The sequence below is a fragment of the Dipodomys merriami genome, unplaced genomic scaffold, assembly GCF_024711535.1.
Source record: "Dipodomys merriami isolate MVZ:Mamm:240054 unplaced genomic scaffold, mDipMer1.0.p SCAF_35, whole genome shotgun sequence".
NCBI lineage: Eukaryota > Metazoa > Chordata > Mammalia > Rodentia > Heteromyidae > Dipodomys > Dipodomys merriami.
In genome coordinates, this window is record NW_027205048.1 from 7614872 (window position 1) to 7637833 (window position 22962).

Here is a 22962-nt window from a genome sequence, read left to right on the forward strand (position 1 = left end):
TTGTAACCCCTCTACGGTATTTTCACAATTAAAAAAAAAAGCTAATTGGATTATGTTGCACATCGAATGTTTTAACCTAGAAGCTAGCCTGATGCAGTTAAAGTTGAGTCTGCAACATTGTATTCATTCCCATAATCAACAGGTAAAAAAACACCCTTTGGTAAATTAAGCCATAAGAGGAGGAGGATGTCTAGTGAAGGGATTGATGTAAGCTTTATTATAAAAAGAGCTTCCAGTTATAAATTATTGGCAGCCAAGTTAAAAAAAAAATGAATTGTTTCTATTGAAATCAGCTCCATTTGTATTCCCACTTTTCAAGGTTGCCTTACTCATATTGTGAAAGTCCTAAACATCAAAGACAACATTCCTGAGACCAGAACAAGCATTTCTTACAACTCATAAAACCGCCAAGTTAGGAATGTAATATATATCAACCACAGTATGACTGTGAGGGTATTTTGGTGTGAATTATTTTTTAAGCACAGTTTTCAAAATGTGAAATTATCCAGGCTCTCATTTTTGCTCTTTGAGTAGTCATATGTATTAAACATCCATTCTGGGGATCTAGCTTTTAAATGACCTTTTCAGTACTCATCTTTTTGCTCATTTTGATTTGCTCAGATAAATTACAGCCACCTGGCCTTTTGTATTAAAGAAGGTTACATATAAAATTGACCTTTTGATACTTATTGGGAGAGCTAGGTTCATTGTATTTGAGATTAACTGCTGTTGCTGTTTTCTTGGTTATGTATTAAATTACTTTATTTGAGAATGATAAAGCCTCTTCCCAATCATTTTATATTCTAAGCTACTTCTAATATCATAGGAATAGACTCTAAGCAATGTAAAAAGGAATTATGTTAAAAATGAATCTGATTTATTTACTTCCTATGTGCTTAATGATTTACAGATGTTGTTTTTATTTCTTTTAACCTGTAAAGTCCAGGTTATCCTGGGATCAAACTGCTTCTTACCTTATGACTTATTACAGTAGCCTTTTTCTTATGTCTGGCAAGCCTTAAGCTCAAGCTTTCCTGAGAAACTTCATACTTAATCATCCTTCTCCTGAAAAATTTTTTTTCTGGCTTCTTTGGTCCTACTTAGCTAGTAGGTCCAATACCCCTCTACATTTTTCGAGCTTCTTTGTAATTAGTTTGGGCTGTGTGACTGTTTCTAGAAAGTGATATGTATTTTTCTTAAGCAAAAGCATTACAAGGTTAGTGTAGTAAGAACTGGTCCTTCCTTTTTTTTAAAAAAAATTATTTTTTGCCACGATACTGTGGGAATACTTGGGTTGAGATGGACATCCATGAGATTGAAACGTCTTGTACTGCTGAATTATACAATGAGGAGTTACCTAGATCTGTATATTTTATGTGAGAGAAATGAACCTTTCTGCACTAACCTACTGAGCTTTGGAAGATGCTTCTTACTCTGAGTACTCATGGTTTAGGCAAATGCCACTCCTTTCTAGACCTTCTGTCACCACCCTATCTAAAGTACTTCTTTCCCCTAAATAGCTGATGATTCTCCATTGTAGTAATATTTTATAAGAATCAGCTTTTGAACAAACATCACATATCCCATTATTTTAAATTGGAAATAAGCACTTGTTTTTTGACTTTCTGTTTTAATGTCAACAAGTGACAAAAAAAAAAAAGAGACAAAAATACTGTCTGGAAGAGGTCAATTGTGTTTCCTGTTGTTCACCAGAGAGGATTGCCTTATACCAGGCAATAGCAGCTTTTTAAAAATTATTCTTGAGTGAATCTATTTTGTATATATATATTTTTTACTCTGAGATGAGATCATCTTTGGCAAATTCTATATCAGTGATGCTCTCTATGTATTAGGAATTCACATTTGAATTTAACAATTGGTGGAGTGACCTTTAAAATATTCTGCAATCGTTTTACATTGAGTCAGACTTTTGTCCGACATGGATTGTAGAAGGCTTTGTCACTTTGACTCCAAGCTATATCAGTTCTTCACCTATGTCAAAATATATTGTCTGCCAGTATTTTGCCTTCAGAGTTTCAGAGGTATCTCACAAGTCTTTCGTTTGGTTTTGTACAAGCATGTAAAAGGTTGCCAGATAGATCAAGAAAGTTACCTCTGAAATCAGTTCCTGTTACCTAGTAGCATCTCATTTAAAATTATTTAATTAATTAGTGATTGCAATAAAATCAACTATTGAATTAAATCTGGCTAAGAAGGAACTGTCCATCAAATTCAGATTGTTCTATCTAAGTACTAATTTTACTTCAGAAAGAAAGACAAAAGGAAAGAAAAATGTACTCAGAATTTTGTCTAAATTATCCTCCAGATTATCCTCTGTAAAACCAAATAAAGAACTTTCTAATCTGCTTCCAAAGCCTAATAAGATATTTTGAAGAGGTAATGAGACTTGAGAGTGATTATCTTGTCACTAATAAATGAAGGCATCAGCTACCTATGTATTGTGCTTTATTTTTTAATAGTGGACCAAGTAGACTATGCTACAAAGCATGAGATCAAAAGTAAACAGACACATTGTCTGTATGATCATATCTTTACATGGACTATAACTCTTCAACATTAATGAAGTTATAAATTATGTTATTTTTAAAAAGTGTTCACAGGTTGAGATTTGTTGTGATTGAAGTCTGTAGGTACATAGTTGAAGAAACCCAGAAATTGGCTATGTTGAGATATGTTAGGGTTTCACTTAAAGATAAATGGTGAAGCCTCCAATTATTTCCAAATTTGCTTAACTTTAATTTAGAATTAAAAGAAAAATTGGAAAATATTTACCACTTCCAGAGTGGATAAAAATACTGTTTTACTCTTTATTTGCTCCTTATCACAGATCAGTTCTTTTCAAATCAAATAGTTTTACCAGGTCTAGCCAATGATGAGGCTAAACTTATGAAGCAGTGTTGTGGGATATGTCCAGTTAGGAGAGAAAAAAAGTCTTGTTTTGGTGAATTTTATTCCTTTCAAACTCAGTTTGCTTTCCTTGAAGATGTATGGTATTTGAAACATTGATGGACAGTTGTTAGGTACTCCCTTGTGTTTTTTGGCTTTAGGAAGAATCATCCATGAAAGAAGTGCAACCTTTGGTTCCCATGTTGTTATTTAGGACTGCATGACAATTACTATGTAAACAGGAAGAAGATCAGAGTGCTTCATTATCTGACATTTTCTAAGTTAACCTGAACAAAGATAGCCTCTACTTAAGATAATCGTAGTTATTAAAATGAAATACATTTAAAAAGTTTCTGTCAGTAGAAAGCTTTTAAAGATCTTGTTTCACGGAAATGATGTAACACTATGGGCCATATAGTTTGTGACACACAGCTCTGGTTAATATAGACAATTTCAACAGTTCCATGAAACTAATTTTACATGGAAATTATAATATAAAATCAATATATGTCTTACATCTTGTAAAGCCCATTCAATATGGAGCATGGATAGCATTAGATGTATACCAGAGTTTGCCTAAACCTACATTGAGTTTGATGAAAGAAAGAAAATTCTCCAATTAGATGTTTAAACTTGGAACCCATTTTACTTCCAAGATAATTTTCAAATTCTTACATATATTTACTGAAAGATTTTAAGGAAATGGCAGAAGCTACTTGGTTCTGGGTGGGTCATAGTTAGATATTGAATACAGCAATAAACTAAACACTAGGAATATTTGAAATTTTATTAAAAATGTTTTTCTAAAAGAAAAATATTAGTATTAGGCTTATAGACCTTCCAGTATTCATCATTTTCTTTTAGTGGTATATGACCTGTGTGATAAATGATTGTCTGTTTACAGGGTCTCTGAGATCCTTTCCAGGTTTAAAAATCTATGAAAACACTGTATGGTCACACCAATTTAATCATTATTGATATTGAGTGAGTAACATTATTTATGCTGTATTTTGTCTTTTTATGTGTGAGTTTTGGATTGGAGATGGACCAGGTTCAAACCATAATCTCATGTTAGTCAGCCTCCTGAGAGCTAGAATGGCAGGAGTGAGCCACCAGAATTTATCTAGTCATTGTGATGACTTTTTATGGCAGCTTTTTTTGATACTCTTTATAGTATTCAATAAGGGAAATGAGGAGCAATATGGAACTTAATGTTGATTTGAAATACAGTTTTACAAAGCTGCTCTCATTCCAAAAATGTAAATGTCTACCTACTCAGGAGGATCAGATATGAATTCTATAGGATGAAAGTACATGTCATACATTTTAAAGTTTATTCATAATTAAAGCCAATTTTATCTCAGCTTGCCTTTACCACATTCATCTGAGGACAAATTTTATGCTTTGATTTATTCAGACATCACTTGTTATTGCCCAAATGCTATCTGGAATACTAAGTGCTATGAGCAATGCCAAACAACTAAATATAGGTTTTAACTTAAAAATATTTTAAAACATGGAGGTAGGGCTCAGTGGTAGAGAATCCCTGGGCATGTACAAGGCCATGGGCTTGATTCCCAGTAACACTGAAAGCTAAAACTGAAACCAAAAGGCATGGGGTTATAAAGAAGTAGTACTATACCAATATAATAAGTAGATTATAAGAGAAGTAAGCATTTCTAACATAGTTAGAAGGACATTTGAAGGTGAAAGAGGAGGATATATGAGGAACTTAAACATAACATAATGAAGTAGGCATGAGGAGAACTGGTGACAAAGTGACCTGCTCTTTTGTTTTAATAGGTGCTTGTAAGGGTTATTATCCTAAAATTTCTTAGAGAGTTTCAGTATACAGAAAAATGGCTAATATGAACTTAGATAATTAGTCAATAACTAGTTGTATTAAATGAATGAATTATACCCATATATATGCGTGTGTATATGCATATATGTACATATATAGTAGAATTTGTGACTACTGAGTTGTGTAACTGGATTTTCTCTATTATTTAATTATTGTTGTTATTAGTAAGTAGTTGTCCAAAGCATTTACTATTCTATAAGTCGGTTATGAGTACAGTGCTTCTTGGTCAGTATTACCCCTCATTTGTTTTCCTTCATTTGCCCTCTCCCTCTCCCAGTTACATAGTTCATTTTTTACATAATGTACATTGAATATGATGAGTGCATGTTCTTACCCTTCCTCTCTCCATTCCTGTGCCCTCTCATTTGTCCATCCCCCAAAACGTGTCTTGATAAATAATATTTTAATATTTCAAAGGAGTCATTGCAATATTTGAAGTAGTAATAGGAGTAGTCCTCTTGCCTTAATTGTTTTGCACAACAATTATCAGTAGTGGATTACTTATAAAATGGATGTGTCTGCTATATGGCTTCTTATAAATGTACAAATGTTAAAACTTCATTTTCTGCAAAAAAAATAACAGAAAATAAATAAATAATTTTTTTAAGTCCTGTGTATTTTCCCCTAAGTTTCAGGTTGAGTTTTTATTCTTTTTTTTTTGGTCACAAATGGCAGATAACAGTTCCAAATCTAAATTCATTCTACCACAATAATGACATTTTCCAACTGTCTCATAAATTTGCAACATTTGGTAAAAGAGCGGCTAGTAGAGCAAAATGTGTCACCAGTGTTGAAGAAAATGGGCCAGTGAAAATTAGTGTGCTATCTTTGAAGATAAAATTAGTGCTTGAAATTCAACATAATAATTGTACCAGTAAACAGTTATTGAGTACTTACAATGTGCCAACCTCTATGTTGAGCTAATTACATCATCTCTTTAGTACTCACCATGTGACCTGAAGATAATACTACCATGATCATTTTATAGAGAGAAAGTAGAACATTAGAAAAGTCTGAGTAATTTGGTTCTGCTCCAACAGCATAGCTAGCATAGCTAGAGTTCAAAACAGGTCCTTGGAAGTTCTGTGGATAATGTTATTAACACCACTTTATGCAGGAGAACAAAAGAAGATTTAGAAAAGTCTAAATAATTTGGTAAAGTCAAACAATTAAGAGATAGAGACACTGAGTAATTCAAATGCAGGTTCTTCTCACTCCAGAGTCATACAGTGTTGCAGGTCAGTAATTACACTTTTCTGACAAAACTGAAGTCGTAAGCATGTTATTGTCATTTCCTTTTATTCTGACAACATTTAGGAAGCAATGCATTCAGGTGTCAACTGGCAAGAAGGAACACTATTGATAAGGACAGAATTGAGAGACAGAAATCAGCAATGAAAATAATTGAAATGTTTTCTGTCATATTCCTTTACAGACATCATACCTAAGAAAAGTTGTTTCAGACCAAAAAAATTTGCTCTTAGTTTATGTTCAGTGTTTTTGTTATGTTAAGTACAAACATTTGTCTGAGTTCTACCAAAGAAACTCATCTATGCAAGCAAGCATTCAGTAACTAGTTCCTCTGCTGTATAGTCAGTCTGAATTCGTGTGTTCAATTCCCTATATGTATCTCTTCTGATACCCTATTTTGTGCTGTCTAAGTTTTATTTTACAAATTATGCTGCTAAAGTTTGAACAGGAACAGTGTGCTTTCTTCATGGCAGAAAGTACTCTAGTGGACACTCAGTCCTAAAAATAAATGATAGAAAACAAAGCTCAGAAAACACTAAAATCTTAAAAAGAATACTTTTGCAGACAGAGCACAATTGCTCATGCCAGTGATTCTAAGTTCTCAAGAGGCTGAGTTCAGGACAACAGTTCCTTCCTACCCAGGCAAAAAGTTGGCCAGATCTCAACCAATAGCTGAGCGCCGAGAGCTCTCCTGTCACACTTGCTATGTGTGAAGCTGAGATCAAAGGATCACCATTTTATTACTAGCTGGGGCAAGAAAAGTTTGCAAGACAACATCTCAGTGGAAGAAGCTGAGCAAGAATTGCCTATCATCCCAGGAAATATAAAATTGAAGGATCATAGTCCACTCACAAGACAGGCAGAAAGCAAGAATCTATCAACCAGTTCAAAGAAACACAGGAAGTGTGGCTAAGTGGTAGCGCACTTGACTAGGAAGCATGAAACCCTAAGTTTTACACTGTACAAATAAGCTTTTAAAAGTTTAAAACTATGGGTCACCGATTATTCTGCATGTGATTACTGTATGTTTTAAATAATATCTTTTCTTCTAGGGAATACAGTATTTGCCAATAAAATTGGAATATTTAACCATTTGCTTCACAACCTGTAGTAGCCAATATTTAGTGCTTATATTTTGTAGGCCTTCTACTTTTGGATATACAGAAATAGTCAAATGAGGAAACAAGGCATACATTTGTTTACAATCACTTAGTCATGAGATGCCATTTGTAAGCAGAGGTCAATCATTGCCAATCTTAGAAAAGTTATTCTTAAATACTAACTTGAATTTAAATTGTCCTATATTGCTATGGGAAAAAATACTTATACATTGTTGTCTGGACAAATAGGTGTGTGTATATTTGTACCAAAGCTAAAGAGCACTTTGCCTTCTATCTTCAGTATTACTTGACATTTGAAATACAAACAACCCAGTTTACATTTTGTTCATCTAATCTCTTCAGATCATTTGCCACATCTGTTGAAAGAAGGGCAAACCAGATTCTATTTGATAACAGCTATATTTTTAATAATAAAAATTTGAATTTATATTAAGGTGAATAATTTGGTAATTTAGACCTCCTTTTTACTTTTAATTTATGTCTTTCTATGAACTTACTAGTCTTGGAAAAATATACCTTATAGAGCTAAATTATTACTCATTAAGAGTTATACAACTTTAATCCCACATATTCTCTTTCTAACAAATTATAAATTACAGTTTAAACTTCATTTCATGAACAAAGTTACCTCCCTGTATCATATGTGTATTTCCTTTGTTTCTTTATCATCTACAAGTGAATTATTTGACTGATTGCATCACAGTGCTGTATCATTTACATTCAGAGATCATTAATGTAAGTTAATGCTAGTGAATCTTTAAAAATCTTTATAAATAATGGCATCACTAATTGTGTTCAAGGACTTTGCCTTTTTCAGCAATATGATTTTCTTCTCCTTTGAAAGAGTATTAAATTGCATCACCCATCCTCTTTTAATATTTAATAATAATTTTATTATCAGTAAAAATGAGAGTGGCAAGATTTGTAATATCAAGTCCTGGTCATCAATTTTTTTCTTAACATGACTTAATGAATATTATAATTTCAAGAAAAGATAGAAATATAAATTAGCTTGGTAGTGGTTTGTACTTCCCAGTTTATTGGTTTTAGTTTGGGAAAATCCCAGAATAGTCTCAAGAAAAGAGAAATAAATATCTAGAGGTGCTTTAGAAGTTCTGGCACAAAATTTCAGTAACTTGCTAATCATTCCTGATTTTAAATAATGAACACAGTGATTTTCAATTAAGTTTGAACCCTCCCAGTAAGAATTACTTCTGATTCCATAGCAACTACAGGGGCTCTTGATGACTTATAGTCTTGGCAGTTATATGTGCCTTTAATCTTTATTAATGCATTTTGACAACTTTTCATTATCATTTCTTGAACATTGGCACTGTTACTTTTTTCACCTAAGACAAAAGCATGAGTTATTTTGAGTGGGAAAACTTGGCATAATCATCATGGTAAAAACACTTTTTATTTAAGTAGCACTTCTCACCCGAGTTTTCACTGTACTTCTGAATATATTTTATGGCATCTGTGGGATGGCAGTCAGGGAAAAGTTATTTGTTGGTACTATACATTTGATGCTTTTGTGGAAATATAATTCAGACCATCTGGAGAAGGTAATCTTCTTCTCTAAGTATCAATATGTGTATGAAATGATTCCTGGCTTTTCAGGGTCATGTTATTTAAAAATGAAACTAGAAATTGTTAAGTTTAGTAGATTTTAAGGCCTATTTTAAACAAATCATTTTTAACCCCCTCCAGCAACTACTTCGAGAACGACAGCAGATGGCCAGCCGTCCCTTTGCTTCTGTTGATGTAGCACTGGAAGTAGGAGCTGAACAAACAGACTTTCTGCGAGGGTCATTAGAGGTAGGAACAGTGGTGCTGAAAAGGGACCACTGTGATTTACATATTTACATTGCTATTCTAATCTGCATCTGCTTGTGAAACCACACAGTCTGATTATCTAGAGTTGATAAGATTCTGCTGCACATGCTATGCCACTTTCTAGGCACATAGTTTTAATGGTATGACATGAGCTGTAACAAAAGCCACTAGAGAATCTATTAGCCTAGGCAAGAGTGACAGACTGCTCACCTAGGAGCTTTTGCTTGACAGAGTGGAGCTGAAGAAATTTAAGATATAGTTACAATGAGAGAAAAAAAATCACCTGTATTTAGTAGCATGTGTCCCCTAGTTAACAGTTATACTATCCTTCTTAATAAAGTATACTACAAAATTAGGTGGAGATAAGCTACGTTTTAATTATGTAGTTTTGCTTTTGAATGTTGAGAAGTATAAAATAGAGTGAATAGTTTTTTTGTGGAGTATGTATTATCATAGTCCTTTGTTACAAGTACAGAAACAGAATACAGTGAATCAGAAATCATGTGCAAGTAAATGTGGTATTCAAATCCCGAAACAATGCCTGACATGGCTTCTGAAAACAATAATCCAAAAGAGGAAAAGTGCACAGATTGTGATTAATGACTAATCAAAGAATTTTGAGGCATCCTAATTTAATTATATGCTTATAATTTTATTTATGGTACAATGTTTAGGTAGGAAAATTCAGAGACTCTACAATTGAAATATTTTATTCCCTCTTTAACATGTTCTAATTGGACTGATTATATGTTGTTATTTTCTGATCTTGCTTTTCTTTAAGGAGAAGCAAGGAGAATAAAAATAAGACGCTTCCTCAACCCTAGGTACAAATGTAGTTGATTTCATTACATTTTTGGTTATTCAAGAAAAAATAAACATATGCCTTGTAGGTAGTATACAAAGGGTCAGATTTTAGAGGGAATGAATATTTGTGTGTGTGTGTGTCTGACTTTTGTGTGTCTGACTTTTTACTACTCTAGCTCACATGTTGCCATGGAAGCTTGGAGCATTAGGAAATTTATGTGTGTATTTTCAATTACTTGGGAAGAAATTAGAAAAGAGATGATGATGAAATGAAAGTACAGCAAATGCTGCATTTTGGCCCCTTGTTTCAAATAACATTAGTGCAAAACCTTTACCAAACAGAAAACCTGGACTATTTGAGTACAAATTCTCTCTTCTCTCCATCTGTTAAAAATGTTTTCAAATATTGCTGAAAATCTAATACAGGAAAAATGAAAGCAAGTAACCCATACATAGGACATGAGAGAAAACATGACAAATCAAACATGAGTGTAAGTAACATGGGTATGCCCCATTATAGTTTCCAGAGTTCAAGATGTTCAACATTCTTTACTTTTTATTTCTAGTTCTTTTGCTCATGGATTTCTTTAGCTTTTCACTAGAATAAACCATCTGAGAGATTTTTTTTTCTAGGACAATTATATGTGGCATTCTTTTTGAGAAATTGAATGCTTGTCAACATATTTTATTTGCTTTTTACATGGAATACCAATAGAATTGTATATGAAAATTCAAATTTAAAAGTTCCCTTTTTCAAAGTTTTAAAAATCTTGCTGTGTTCTTTCATGTCTCATGTAAATTTGATGTTTTTGTCTTTTGCATATAATCTACATTTTCTTCCTGCAATCTTAGTATTTACTCTTAATTCTCAATGTTCTTAAATTTTGCTCCAATAGATGGATATATAAGTTCATGAATATGTGTGTGCATTCGAATTTGCCCCTAAGTTATAGAAGATATTGCCTAGTCAGCAATCAAGGTAGGCAGAAGTGAATGCTTAGAGTTATTTAAGTATCTGCAAATACGGCTATGAGATTCCTCACGGGACCTCAAGTGGTAGTTTGGTTAATTGAATAATTTTGTACTTTGTACTCAGAATTCTTAATTTAGTTCCAGATTTCTTCCATGTTGGCAAGTAATTATGATTTCTGATACTTAAAGATCCCTGTGGCCATATATGTCCAATGATCTCAAGTGAATTGACACCTTAGAATAATTTTAATGAATTCAAGTTGAAAACATTATTATTCTCTGGATATTTTTAGAATTTAATTGGTTGTTTACTTCTTCCTGTTAAAATTAAACATCAAAGTAAATCTCAGTAGCTAACTGCTAATTTCTTGCTATGACATCCTTTAGAAAACAATACAGGTAAAAGTAGAATGTTTATAATTATATTTTATTTCTGCTTTGCTAAGCATCTTGTAGTAATTACTACTAATTGGAAACTACCTGGCTGCTCCATACATATGAATATGCATACATATATACACATATTTGTAAGATTTGTTATCCATTGCTGCAGGACATTGGAATGTGCCTCACATCTCCTTTTTAATGTATAATTTAGTATGATGTAGTTTATTGATTTTTTTCTTACCTGCAAATTGTGAAGCATAGGCCTGTTTTGAAGTTACAGTAAAAGTGTTACCTCAATGTAAAAATCACACTAATTCTGAGATTCAGTTTTGCTTAAAATTGAGAATTTAGCTCCAACATAAGACTCTTGGATTAGCTCACTACTACTCTATACAAAAAGGTGGCAAGTTAAGGGATCTTTTTTTGTAATGGTAGTGAGGTTTTAACTTAGGGCCTTGAAATTCCTAGCTCAAGCTACTACTTCAGCCATGCCTGTAGCAAGCTTGGCTCTATTTTTCAGTCTTGCATTTTTTCTTGCCTAGACTGGATTTAGGCTACAGTTCTCCTGAGGATTACAGGTGTGAGCTACTGTGTCCAGTAAGACTGGGTTTCTTCTGTTAACTAAATTTAACTCTCCTTTGTCATTTTTGAGTTTCATGTCTGCATAGTCACGAGGAAAATGCAAGGTGCAATGAGAAATGAATTAACTATGTCTATTCTGTGAAGCAAATGTATTCCTTTAGTATCTCTTTTGTAGTTAATTGTGTGTTGAATCTTTACTGCACCTTTATTGCACACCACACACCTTTTGTAAGCAAATAAAGATAACATACACTATGGATAATTGCTTAAATTATCCCTTAGTAAGTCTTTAGCATGATGTTTTCCAATATTATAGTGATAAATTAAAACACATAATTAAAAATTTCAATAAATTCATTTGGAATGCAAATTTATCCCAAACCACAATTTATTAGTTGATTTTAAATTTACTTTGAAAAAATTATTTTTATAGCGATCATATGCTCCATTGAATATATTTGTCATTTTTCTTCCAAGCAGTAGCAAGAGAATTTATAGTAGTTGTTTGACATATTTTTATGAGAAGCTTGTATCAGAACCTGTCTAAAGACAGGGTGTTTAGGAATATCAGGTAACACAATAAAGAACCCTGAAAACTTGCAGTTTGTATTGTAGAAGAAAAAATAAGTTCACATGTAGAGAGGTGATAACTGTAGTTGTTTAAAAAAAGATCCAGAATCACAACAAATCAAAGAAAGACTAGATAAATAGTAAGATTGCATTAAATGTTTAAAATTCCTGCATGGCAAAGGACATAGCAAATAAGCTAAGTAGAAAGCCTACAGAATGTGAGAAGATTTTCACCAGGTATTTATCAGACCAGGGTTTAATATGCAAAATATGCAAAGAGTTCAAAAAATTAACCCCCCTAAAATAAACCCTCAAGGAAATAACAACCCAATTATAAAATGGGCTATTGACTTCTGAGAGAGACTTCTCAGAAGAAGAAATAAAAATGGCCAATAGAAATATGAAGAAATGTTCATCATCTGGTCATAAAGGAAATGCAAATCAAAACAACACTGTTATTCTATTCTACCTCACTCCAGTTAGAATGGCCAATATCAAGAATATTAGCAATAACAAATGCTGGCATGGATGTGGCTGTTGGTGGGAATGTAAGCTTGTTCAACCTCTCTGGAAAGCAATATGGAGGTTCCACAAAAACTAAACATAGAGCTACCCTATAACCAAGCAATTCTACTTCTGGGAATTTATGTGATAGAAACAAATAAGGCCACACTAAAGCTACCAGCATACATATGTTCATTGCAGCATTGTTTACCATAGCCAAGATGTGGAATCAGTCCAGATGCCTTTCCATGGGCAAGTGGATCAAGAAAATGTGGTATATATTCATATTGGAATTTTACTCATCTGTCAGAAAGCAAGTTTCTTAGTGGGAACTGAAGGAAATCCAGGCCAGAGATCATGGTGACAAGACTAGGGCACTAGAAATGGTAACCATGAGAAATGGCCAAATGTATATGTATTTGTTTGCTTGTTTGTTTTGAGGTAGAGTTTTTCTAAGAAGCTCAAATGGGATTTATGATCTCTCTGCCAGAGCCTTTCAAGTGCTAGAATTTCAGCTGTGACAGAAAAACTTGGATTCTGGACCAAATTGTAAGGCTATTATGAGTACAACATTTTTGTTTTGAATGGTTTTCTAGTAATTTTATGTTTGTAAGGTCCATGTAGAAAGATAGAACTGACTTTCTCTTTTTGGCACTATAATAGCTATAGAACCTTGAATATACTGTTCTAGTTAGTGATGGAAAATAGTCTGATCCTCTCATAATATATCCACTGAAATATCAGGCCATTATTTTTAATTTAATTTAATTTTATTTGTGAACATACTGTACAGAGGAGTTACAATTACATGGGCAGGATAATGCGTACATTTCTTACCAAGCATTGCAGCCTCCTCCTTTGTTTACCCTTCACATCCCTTCCCAGCCTCCCCCCTTCCCCCCAATCCCAATCCTTCTCCTTCCCCCCTCCCCCCCCCCTCGCACCGACCTTGTAAAGCTCGTTTTGGACATGACAACTTGTACTTCTCATTGTTGCAACAGGTCCACCTGTATCCTTAAACAACTGGTTTTTCCCCATCTCCTCCACAAGTTATACTGACATCAAATATAGTGAAAGCAGGGGTTATACTGTGGGGGAGGGACATACAAAGCAACAAAGAGATAATCTTATAAATGCGTTAGAAACACATGCATGAAAGAAAAAAACATTAAAATATATATCTAAGGGTTCATTTTCCTGACATCACATTATCTGACCTTTTCCGCTTGACTCATACAATATACTAGATATTACAAATAAGGGAAACCATGGGACCTATGTTTCTTTGGGCCTGGCTTACTTCACTTAATATAATTTTTTCCAAGTTTTTCTATTTCCTAACAAATGGTGCAATGTCATTCTTTCTGATGGAGGCATAGAATTCCATTGTGTATATATACCACATTTTCTTGATCCATTCATCTACTGAGGGGCATCTGGGTTGGTTCCATATCTTACCTATGGTAAATAATGCTGCAATAAGCATAGTTGTGCTGGTAGCTTTAGTGTGGTCTTGTTTGTAAACATTTGGGTAAATGCCCAAAAGTGGGATTGCTGGGTCATAGGGGAGTTCTATGTGAAGTCTTTTGAGGAACCTCCATACTGCTTTCCAAAGTGGTTGAACAAGTTTACATTCCCACCAACAATGAAGTAAGGTTCCTTTCTGTCCACATCCCCTCCAGCACCTGTTGTTGTTAGAGTTCTTGATTTTTGCCGTTCTAACTGGAGTGAGGTGATATCTCAATGTTGTTTTGATTTGCATTTCTTTTATGGCTAGGGATGTTGAACATTTCTTCATGTGTCTATTGGCCATCCTTCTTTCTTCTTCAGAGAAGTTTCTCTTTAAGTCTTTCGCCCACTTATTTATTGGGCAGTTGTTTCTTTGAGGATTTGTTGTTGGGGGGTTTAATTTTTTGAGTTCCAAGTATATTTTAGATATGAGACCCTTGTCCATTGTATGGCTAGTAAAGATCTTCTCCCAATCCATGGGCTTTCTAATGATCTTGCTAGCTATGTCATTTGCCCTGCAGAAGCTCTGCAACTTTATGCAATCCCATTTGTCCAACCTCTCTTTGATTTGTTGTGTTTCCGGGTCTCTATTCAGAAAATTTCGGCCTGAGTCAAGGAGACCTAGGGTTTCTCCTATTCCATCCTGTAATGTTTTCAGAGTGTCTGCTTTGAGTTCAAGGTCTTTGATCCATTTGGAGTTGATTCTGGTGCAGGGTGATATATAAGGATCTAGCTTTAGTTTTCTACATGTAGTTAACCAATTTTGCCAGCACCATTTACTGAAGAGGCTGTCTTTCTTCCATTCTATTGTTTTAGCTTCCTTATCGAAGATTAGATGGCTATAGGTCTGTAGGTTCATTTCTGGGTTTTCAATTTGGTCCTGAGGTCTGTTCTTATGCCAATACCAAGCTGTTTTGATTACTATGGCTTTATAATAGAGTTTGAAATTTGGTATTGATATTCCTCCAGCAGTGTTCTTTCCGTTGAGGAGCGTTTTTGCTATTCGGGGTCTTTTATTGTTCCATATGAATTTTTGGATTGCCTCTTCTATTTCCTTGAAGAATGAGGTTGGAATTTTGATAGGTATTGCATTGAATTTGTAGATAGCCTTGGGAAGTATTGTCAGGCCATTTTTCTTTAATAACTAATAGACAAAAACAAGAAGCAAAAAGAGGCAAAGCATGTAGTACTCTCAAGTGACTTAAATTATCTGAGGTTTTTGATTAGATTTGATCCTATTTGGTCACAAACCGGTTATTCACAGTCACTTAAATTGAAATAATGCTGATGTTGAGAGTGTTAATTCCCCATTCATGGTTTTGAGGGCAGGTGCCAAAGGAGTTAAGGAAGAACAAAGGAAAATTGGCAGCTTTGTAACATTAGATGAATATTTTTTTCAGTTTTCTATGAAATATTGTTCCTTGTTTCCGGCGTATTGTTAATTGTTACTCAGTTACTTGGTATTTTTTCCAATACTGGCATTGAAACTCAGCCACACAAAGGCTTGCACAGACTAGGCATTGCACAGGCTAGGCATTCACTGTACCACTCATGCGCTGAGCCCTTTTTGTTTTTATTATTTTTTTCAGTAGTATTTTTCTCTTTTTCTGACCCAATCTGGACCAAAATTGTTCCATTTACATTTTCGGGTAACTGGTATTATAGACATGTGCCAAGGTCTTATGTAGGTTCAGATGGGGTCTCATGAAGTTTTTTGTCTATGCTGGCCTCAACCTTCCCTCAACCTTCCAAAGTTGCTAATATTACAGGTATATGACCTATTCCTGGCTTTAGCCCATTATTCTTATTGTGATACTTATAATACTGAAAACCAGAAACTATTTTAGTGACTAACAATAAGAGATTTTATGATATATATGGATTATTCTTTTTGCATATCTGTATTATCTGTTGTAATTCCACATACTTCTTTTTATTAACAAGGAGAATGTAAAAAATTAAAATGAAAGTCTTAATCTCTTATATTAGTTTAGCACATATAAATGTTTGAAATACTGCTATGTATTCAAAACGAATGTTTCCAATAACTGTTTTAGGAGACAAAATTTATTATGCATATTGTCTATTCTTTAGATTCAGTGTTACCTTGTAACCCACTGTGATTAATTTACTCACGGTCCAATTTTAGAAAACATAGATAATCTTTGGAGTGTATGGTAGAAGATGGGTGCTGAGGTGTACATCAAGTATGCACTCAAGAGAGAAGTCTACGTCACTATAAATGAGGCTGCATATACCAAGATAAAAAGCTGGAAATTCATCTTCTTTGGTCATGGGAAATGTTTAAATCAAGTTTAAAATTCTGTTTTTTCAACATTTATATATCTACACTATTGAGCTTTATGACAATATTTTTGTTTTTGTTTTTGTCGATTATGAGACTTGAACTCAGGGCCTGGGCACTGTCCCTGAGCTCTTTTGCTCAAGGCTAATACTCTACCACTTTGAACCGCAGTGCTACTTCTGTTTTTTGAGTGGTTAATTGGAGATTAGTGTCTCACAGGGACTTTTCTGCCGGGGCTAGCATTGAACTAGAATCCTCAGATCTCAGCCTCCTAAGTTGCTAGGATTATAGGCGTGAGCCACCAGCTCTTGACTACAACAATGTTTTAATAAAGCAAATCAGATTCTTTTTGCCCTTCTTGCTATTGAGGAATCCAAGGTTATAGGAACTCTAGACCTTTGTTGTAGATTAGAAACTCAGTCACATTTTTGCTTCAAAGAATACTTACATAAATGAAACATGACCTACATAATAGTAGAAAATAATGATAAGACACATAGCTAGCAATGGTGTATTACCTAGAGAATATATAAAAAAGAACTCAATTTTAAAATAGGCAAATGATTCTTCTCCAAAGAAGATATACAAGTATATGAAGCATAAGTATTCAAATGCTATTCACTATCAGAAATGATGGAAATACAGATCAAAACTATAAAGATAATACTAGGTAACAACTAAGACGATTTTAATACAAAGAAAAGACAATGTATTGGTGAGAATTTAAATGAATAGGAACCTTCACAAATTGTTCATTAAACATCTACTTTGGAAAATGATTAAACACAGTCTTTCATATAACCATTACTGAGTATATAACAAGAAAAACAAACCAAAAGTATAAACATGATTAAATCCAACATCATTATTCCTAATAGCTAAAAAATAACTCAAATATCCTTCAGATAATATGAAGATAAACAAAGATAGTAAATTCATACAGTAGAACATTTATTGCCCAGGCATTAAAAGGATGAAGTTCTGATATGTGCCATAATATGGAAAAACCTTAGCAAGCTCCTGCTAAGTAAAAAAAGCCAAATTGTGTAATTACATTTATGTGAAATATCTGGAATAAGCAAAATTCCCTACCTAGAAAATATTAGGCAGTTGCTGGGTCAAGAAGATAAGGTGATTAGGAGATACTTCTGTGGTGATGAAAAATTCTAAAATTAGATAATGATAATGGTTACACACCTTTATGATTATACTTAAAAGCCATTTTATTCTTTTAAGAGCATGAATTTTATAATATGTTGATTGTATCTCAATAAAACCAAAGCAGAAACAAAAATGACCTACACACAATGGAATATTATTCAGCCATCATTTGAAAAAAAATGCACAGAACTGTGAAACATTATTCGAAGACATGAAACAAGCAATACTGTCATTGTGTCTCATATCTGGTATGTAAAAAACTTGGGTGATTATAGTTCGTAATGGTGTCAAATATATTTTATGAATAACTAGAAGAGAAAAGCTTGAAGATGCTAACCAAAAAGTAGTGATGAGATAAAAATATTATTTACCTTGAATTGAACATCATACATTTTATACATGTATTACATAAATATATACATGTAAAATAAAAAAGAATCAAAGAATAAGTGGGAAAATCATTTTGAAAGCTGCTGCGCAAAGTAAAATAATAATATAATTTATTTAAAAGTCCTACATATAGTTTAGATATTCTTAGGACAGGGTTTAAGCTCTGGGCAACAAGACTGAATTTCAAACACTACCTGCCCCCACTCCCCACCCCTATTACTCTAAAATAAAAGGCATAAAGTAGTCTGGGCACCATTGACAACAGGCTGTAATCCTAGCTACACAACAGGCTAAGACCTGAGGATCAAGTTTCAAGGCTCACTCCAACAGAAGAGTACACAAGACTTTATCTCCAATTAACCACAGAATGTCAGACTGGAAGCTGGGCTCAAATGCTAGAGTTAAAAAGCTGAGCAAGAGTACAAGGCCCTGCATTCAAGCCCAGAATTTACACATATACAGAGAGAAAAAAAAAGAGGGATTAAACCCATCCACACTACTTTTTTTCAAAAGAATAAGAAAATTCCATCTGCTGCAACCAAAATATTTGTTTGTGAAACATACCTCCTATGCATGTTTAAAATATGTTAAATAAGTTTATATAAACAAGTACTATTCAAACGGATTTTTAGTACTACCATTAACCAGTTAATAGGGATTAATTAATACTAATATTAATATAGATTTATCAGTACAAACAAAAGGCTAATCAGAATATTTTTCCAATATGTTCAGTTGTTTAGGCATCTGATTTGCTTCAGCAGTTTTTTGTTTTTGATTTTGCTTAAATATTTTATTAAGTTATTCCCTAAGACAATTGCTTTAAAACTGAATTTATGATTTTTAAAATATATTTTTGCTTACATTTCATATAAAAATCAGTTTGCAATATACTTTTGCTTACATTTCCTACAAAATCAGTTACTAGTTGAACTTGTATTTTCTTTTCAATACATACATTAATAGATAATCGCATCAAATTTATAGCCTCCATGGAATAACCAAGAATTCTATGAAATTTAGTTAGGTCAAATAGAAATCTTATAAAGTAAAATAAGAAATGTTGGAAATGTAGAGCTACAAATTTGAGATGTAAAAGCTACAGAACTGATAATGAATTTTTTTAGCAAAGCAAACATCTTCATTTACTTTATACTTTGTTTTCTTAGAAAATAAAATAACATCTAGGTCAAATTTTAGGGTATTGAATATAAAAACTTACCTCAACTATTATTGAAGTTGTTTTAAATTGTCATAGTTTCTATCCTTTTCTTTTTTGGGGGGGGGGTCCGGTTGTGGGGCCTGAACTCTGGGCCTGGACACTGTCCCTCAGCTCTTCAGCTCAAGGCTAGCACTCTACCACTTGAGCCACAGTGCCACTTCCGGCTTTTTTCTTTTTGCTTATGTGGGGCTGAGGAATCGAACCCAGAGCCTCGAGCATGCAAGGCAAGCGCTCTACCACTGAGCCACCTTCCCAGCCCCAGTTTCTATCCTTTTTATACCATAGATCTTTGTGTTTATATCTTGAATTTTGTTCACATGAAATACCGTTTTTGTTTGGATTTTGAAGAAGGACTTTTGATTGAGCATTAATGGTATACAAAATTAGAGCAAACTCTGCAGGGTGCTGGTGGCTCTGGTTCAAATGATCTGAGGATCCTGGTTCAAAAGTGAGTCCTGCTGAGTCAGGAAAGCTTGTGATATTCTTATCTAGTTAGCCACCCTCTAAACTGGGAGTGGTGCCTGTTGCTCAAGTGGTAGAGCAGTACCCAGAGAACAAAATGCTAAGGGACAACACCCAGACACTGAGTTCAAGCCACAGGACTGGCACGAGTGTGCTCGCGTGCGCGTGTGCACACACATACACATACACACAAAACCAACAAAATAGATAGCAAACTAAATCTCCTATTTGTATAATGTTAGTACATCTTATCATACAAGAATTATTTCTCTAGTCTTCCCTTTTGCCCAATATGAATTAGAAGACAATGGTCAGTTTGACTTTAGAAAGATTAGTGTTTTCAAGATTGATGATGCATGCCTATAATCTCTGCTACAAGGGAGCAGAGGGGGAGGAGTTGGGAAGCTTGTGTCAGTGCCAGCTTTTGAAAAAAATTAGCAAGTGCCAATGTCAACAAATAAAACAGGCATGGTAGCACATGACTTTGTTCACAGCTGTGTAGAGAAGCACAGAAAAAAAGTATAATTGTTCAAGGCCAGCCTCCAGCAAACACACTAGACTATCAAAAGATCATAATCAAAAATGGACTGAGGGTTTGGCTCAAGATATAGAGTACCTGCTTAGCAAATGTGGAACACTGAGTTTAGCCTTCAGTACCTCCAACTAAGAATAATGAAATAAACCAAAAATAATTAGTTCTACCAATATTTACCATAGTTAGCATGTGCCAGGAGCAATACAGGAGATGTATATGAAAGAAACATCGTGTCCAAATTCCAGCCATTTATAGACTAACAGATGACCAAACAAAAAATAAAATATATGCTGTGACTAATGCTAAAAAAACAATAAGCACAAAGTAGGAGAAAATAATGTATTGTTCAGTGTATTTCTGAATGTTTCATAAAGTATAGCAGTAGATCTTGGCCTTTAAGAATAGGTAAAATGTCAACAGTTAGAAGTAAGGAAAATGGTTGGTATAGGAGTCAGGAAAAGTGAATGCCAAGCTGGCAGAAGTATGAGAAAGGACATGGAAAGACATAGTCAGGAGTCTATGAAGACAATATGAGGCATTAGCTGACTGAGCAAGCCATTCCGAGGGTTAAGGTAGAGAGTAGAGGGGCCTATCAGGGAGGTCAATTTTAACAAACTGCCAAGTGTCACACAAAAGCTCCTTGTTTTAATAACTATTTTAGAAAAAAATATAGTGCAACACTTTTTTATTGTGAAAACACTGTACAGAGGGGTTACAATTACATGAGCAAGATAATGAGTACATTTCTTATCAAGCATTGTAGCCTCCTCCTTTATTTCTCCTTCCCATCCCTTCCCATCCCCCTCCAGCCCCCCCACCCAATCCTCCTCCTCCCCTCTCCCCCCACCAAAGTTGTAAAGTTCGTTTTTGACATAACGACTTGTACATCTCATTGTTGTAATGGGTAAACCTGTATCCCTATTGAAACGATTTGTTTTTTCCCTTCCCCTTCACAAATTATACCAACATCAAATACAGTGAAAGCGGGGGTCATACCGTGGGGGAGGGACATACAAAGCAACAAAGAAATAATCTTATAAATATGTTAGAAACAATCGCAAGAAAGAAAGAAAAAACATTTGAATACATATCTTAGGGTTAATTTCCCTAACATCAAGTTATCTGATCTTTTCTGCTTGACTCAGACATATACTAGTTATTGCAAATAAGAGAAACCATGGGGCCTATGTTTCTTTGGGCCTGGCTTACTTCACTTAATATTTTTTCCAAGTCTTTCCATTTCCTAACAAATGGGGCAATGCCATTCTTTCTGATGGAGGCATAGAATTCCATTGTGTATATATACCACATTTTCTTGATCCATTCATCTACTGAGGAGCATCTGGGTTGGTTCCCTATCTTAGCTATGGTAAATAATGCTGCAGTAAATATAGTCTTGCTGGTAGCTTTAGTGTGGTCTTGTTTGTGAACATTTTGGTAAATGCCCAAAAGTGGGATTGCTGGGTCATAGGGGAGCTCTATGTGTAGACTAATGGGAACCTCCATACTGCTTTCCAAAGTGGTTGAACAAGTTTACACTCCCACCAACAATGCAGTAAGGTTCCCTTCTGTCCACATCCCCTCCAGCATCTGTTGTTATTAGAGTGCTTGATTATAGCCATTCTAACTGGGGTGAGATGGTATCTCAATGTTTTGATTTGCATTTCTTTTATGGCCAGGGAGGTTGAGCATTTCTTCATGTGTCTATTGGCCATCCTTCTTTCCTCTTCAGAGAAGTTTCTCAAATGTTTAGCCCACTTATTTATTGGGCAGTTGTTTCTTTGAAGATTTGTTGTTGGGGGATTTAATTTTTTGAGTTCCAGGTATATTTTAGATATGAAACCTTTGTCTGTTGTATGGCTAGTGAAGATCTCCCAGTCCGTGGGCTTTCTATTGATCTTGCTAGCTATGTCTTTTGCCATGCAGAAGCTCTGCAATTTCGTACAATCCCATTTGTCCAACCTTTGAAATGTTGTGTTTCTGGATCTCTATTAAGAAAATTTAGGCCTTTGCCAAGAGACCTAGGGTTTCTCCTATTCCATCCTGTATTGATTTCAAAGTGTCTGCTTTGACTCCGAGTTCTTTGATCCATTTGGAGTTGACTCTGGTGCAGGCTGATATATAAGGATCTAGCTTTAGTTTTCTACATGTAGTTAACCAATTTTGCCAGCACCATTTACTGAAGAGCTGTCTTTCTTCCATTCTATTCTTTTAGCTCCCTTATCGAAGATTATATGGCTACAGGTCTGTAGGTTCATTTCTGGGTTTTCAATTCTATTCCATTGGTCCTGAGGTCTGTTCTTGTGCCAGTACCAAGCTGTTTTGATTACTATGGCTTTGTAGTAGAGTTTGAAATTTGGTATTGCTATTCCTCCAGCAGTGTTCTTTCCATTGAGGAGCGTTTTTGCTATTCGGGGTCTTTTATTGTTCCATATGAATTTTTGGATTGCCTCTTCTATTTCCTTGAAGAATGAGGTTGTAATATTGATAGGTATTGCACTGAATTTGTAGATAGCCTTGGGAAGTATTGCCATTTTCACGATGTTGATCTTTCCAATCCAGGAGCATGGGAGTTTTTGT

At 34.3% G+C, this 22962-nt stretch overlaps 1 protein-coding gene across 2 annotated transcripts in view; it reads left to right on the top strand.

The window, feature by feature from the left end:
- Atrnl1 (attractin like 1) overlaps window positions 1-22962 on the top strand; it is a 482593-nt gene that overhangs the window by 256591 nt on the left and 203040 nt on the right. The window contains exon 27 of one of the 2 annotated variants that reach the window (XM_069988091.1): window positions 8854-8961. The exons of the other annotated variant lie outside the window; for it this stretch is intronic. Within the exon in view, the coding sequence (XP_069844192.1) occupies window positions 8854-8961 (108 nt within the window). The remainder of the gene's footprint in view (window positions 1-8853; window positions 8962-22962) is intronic. 2 annotated transcript variants of the gene reach the window in all.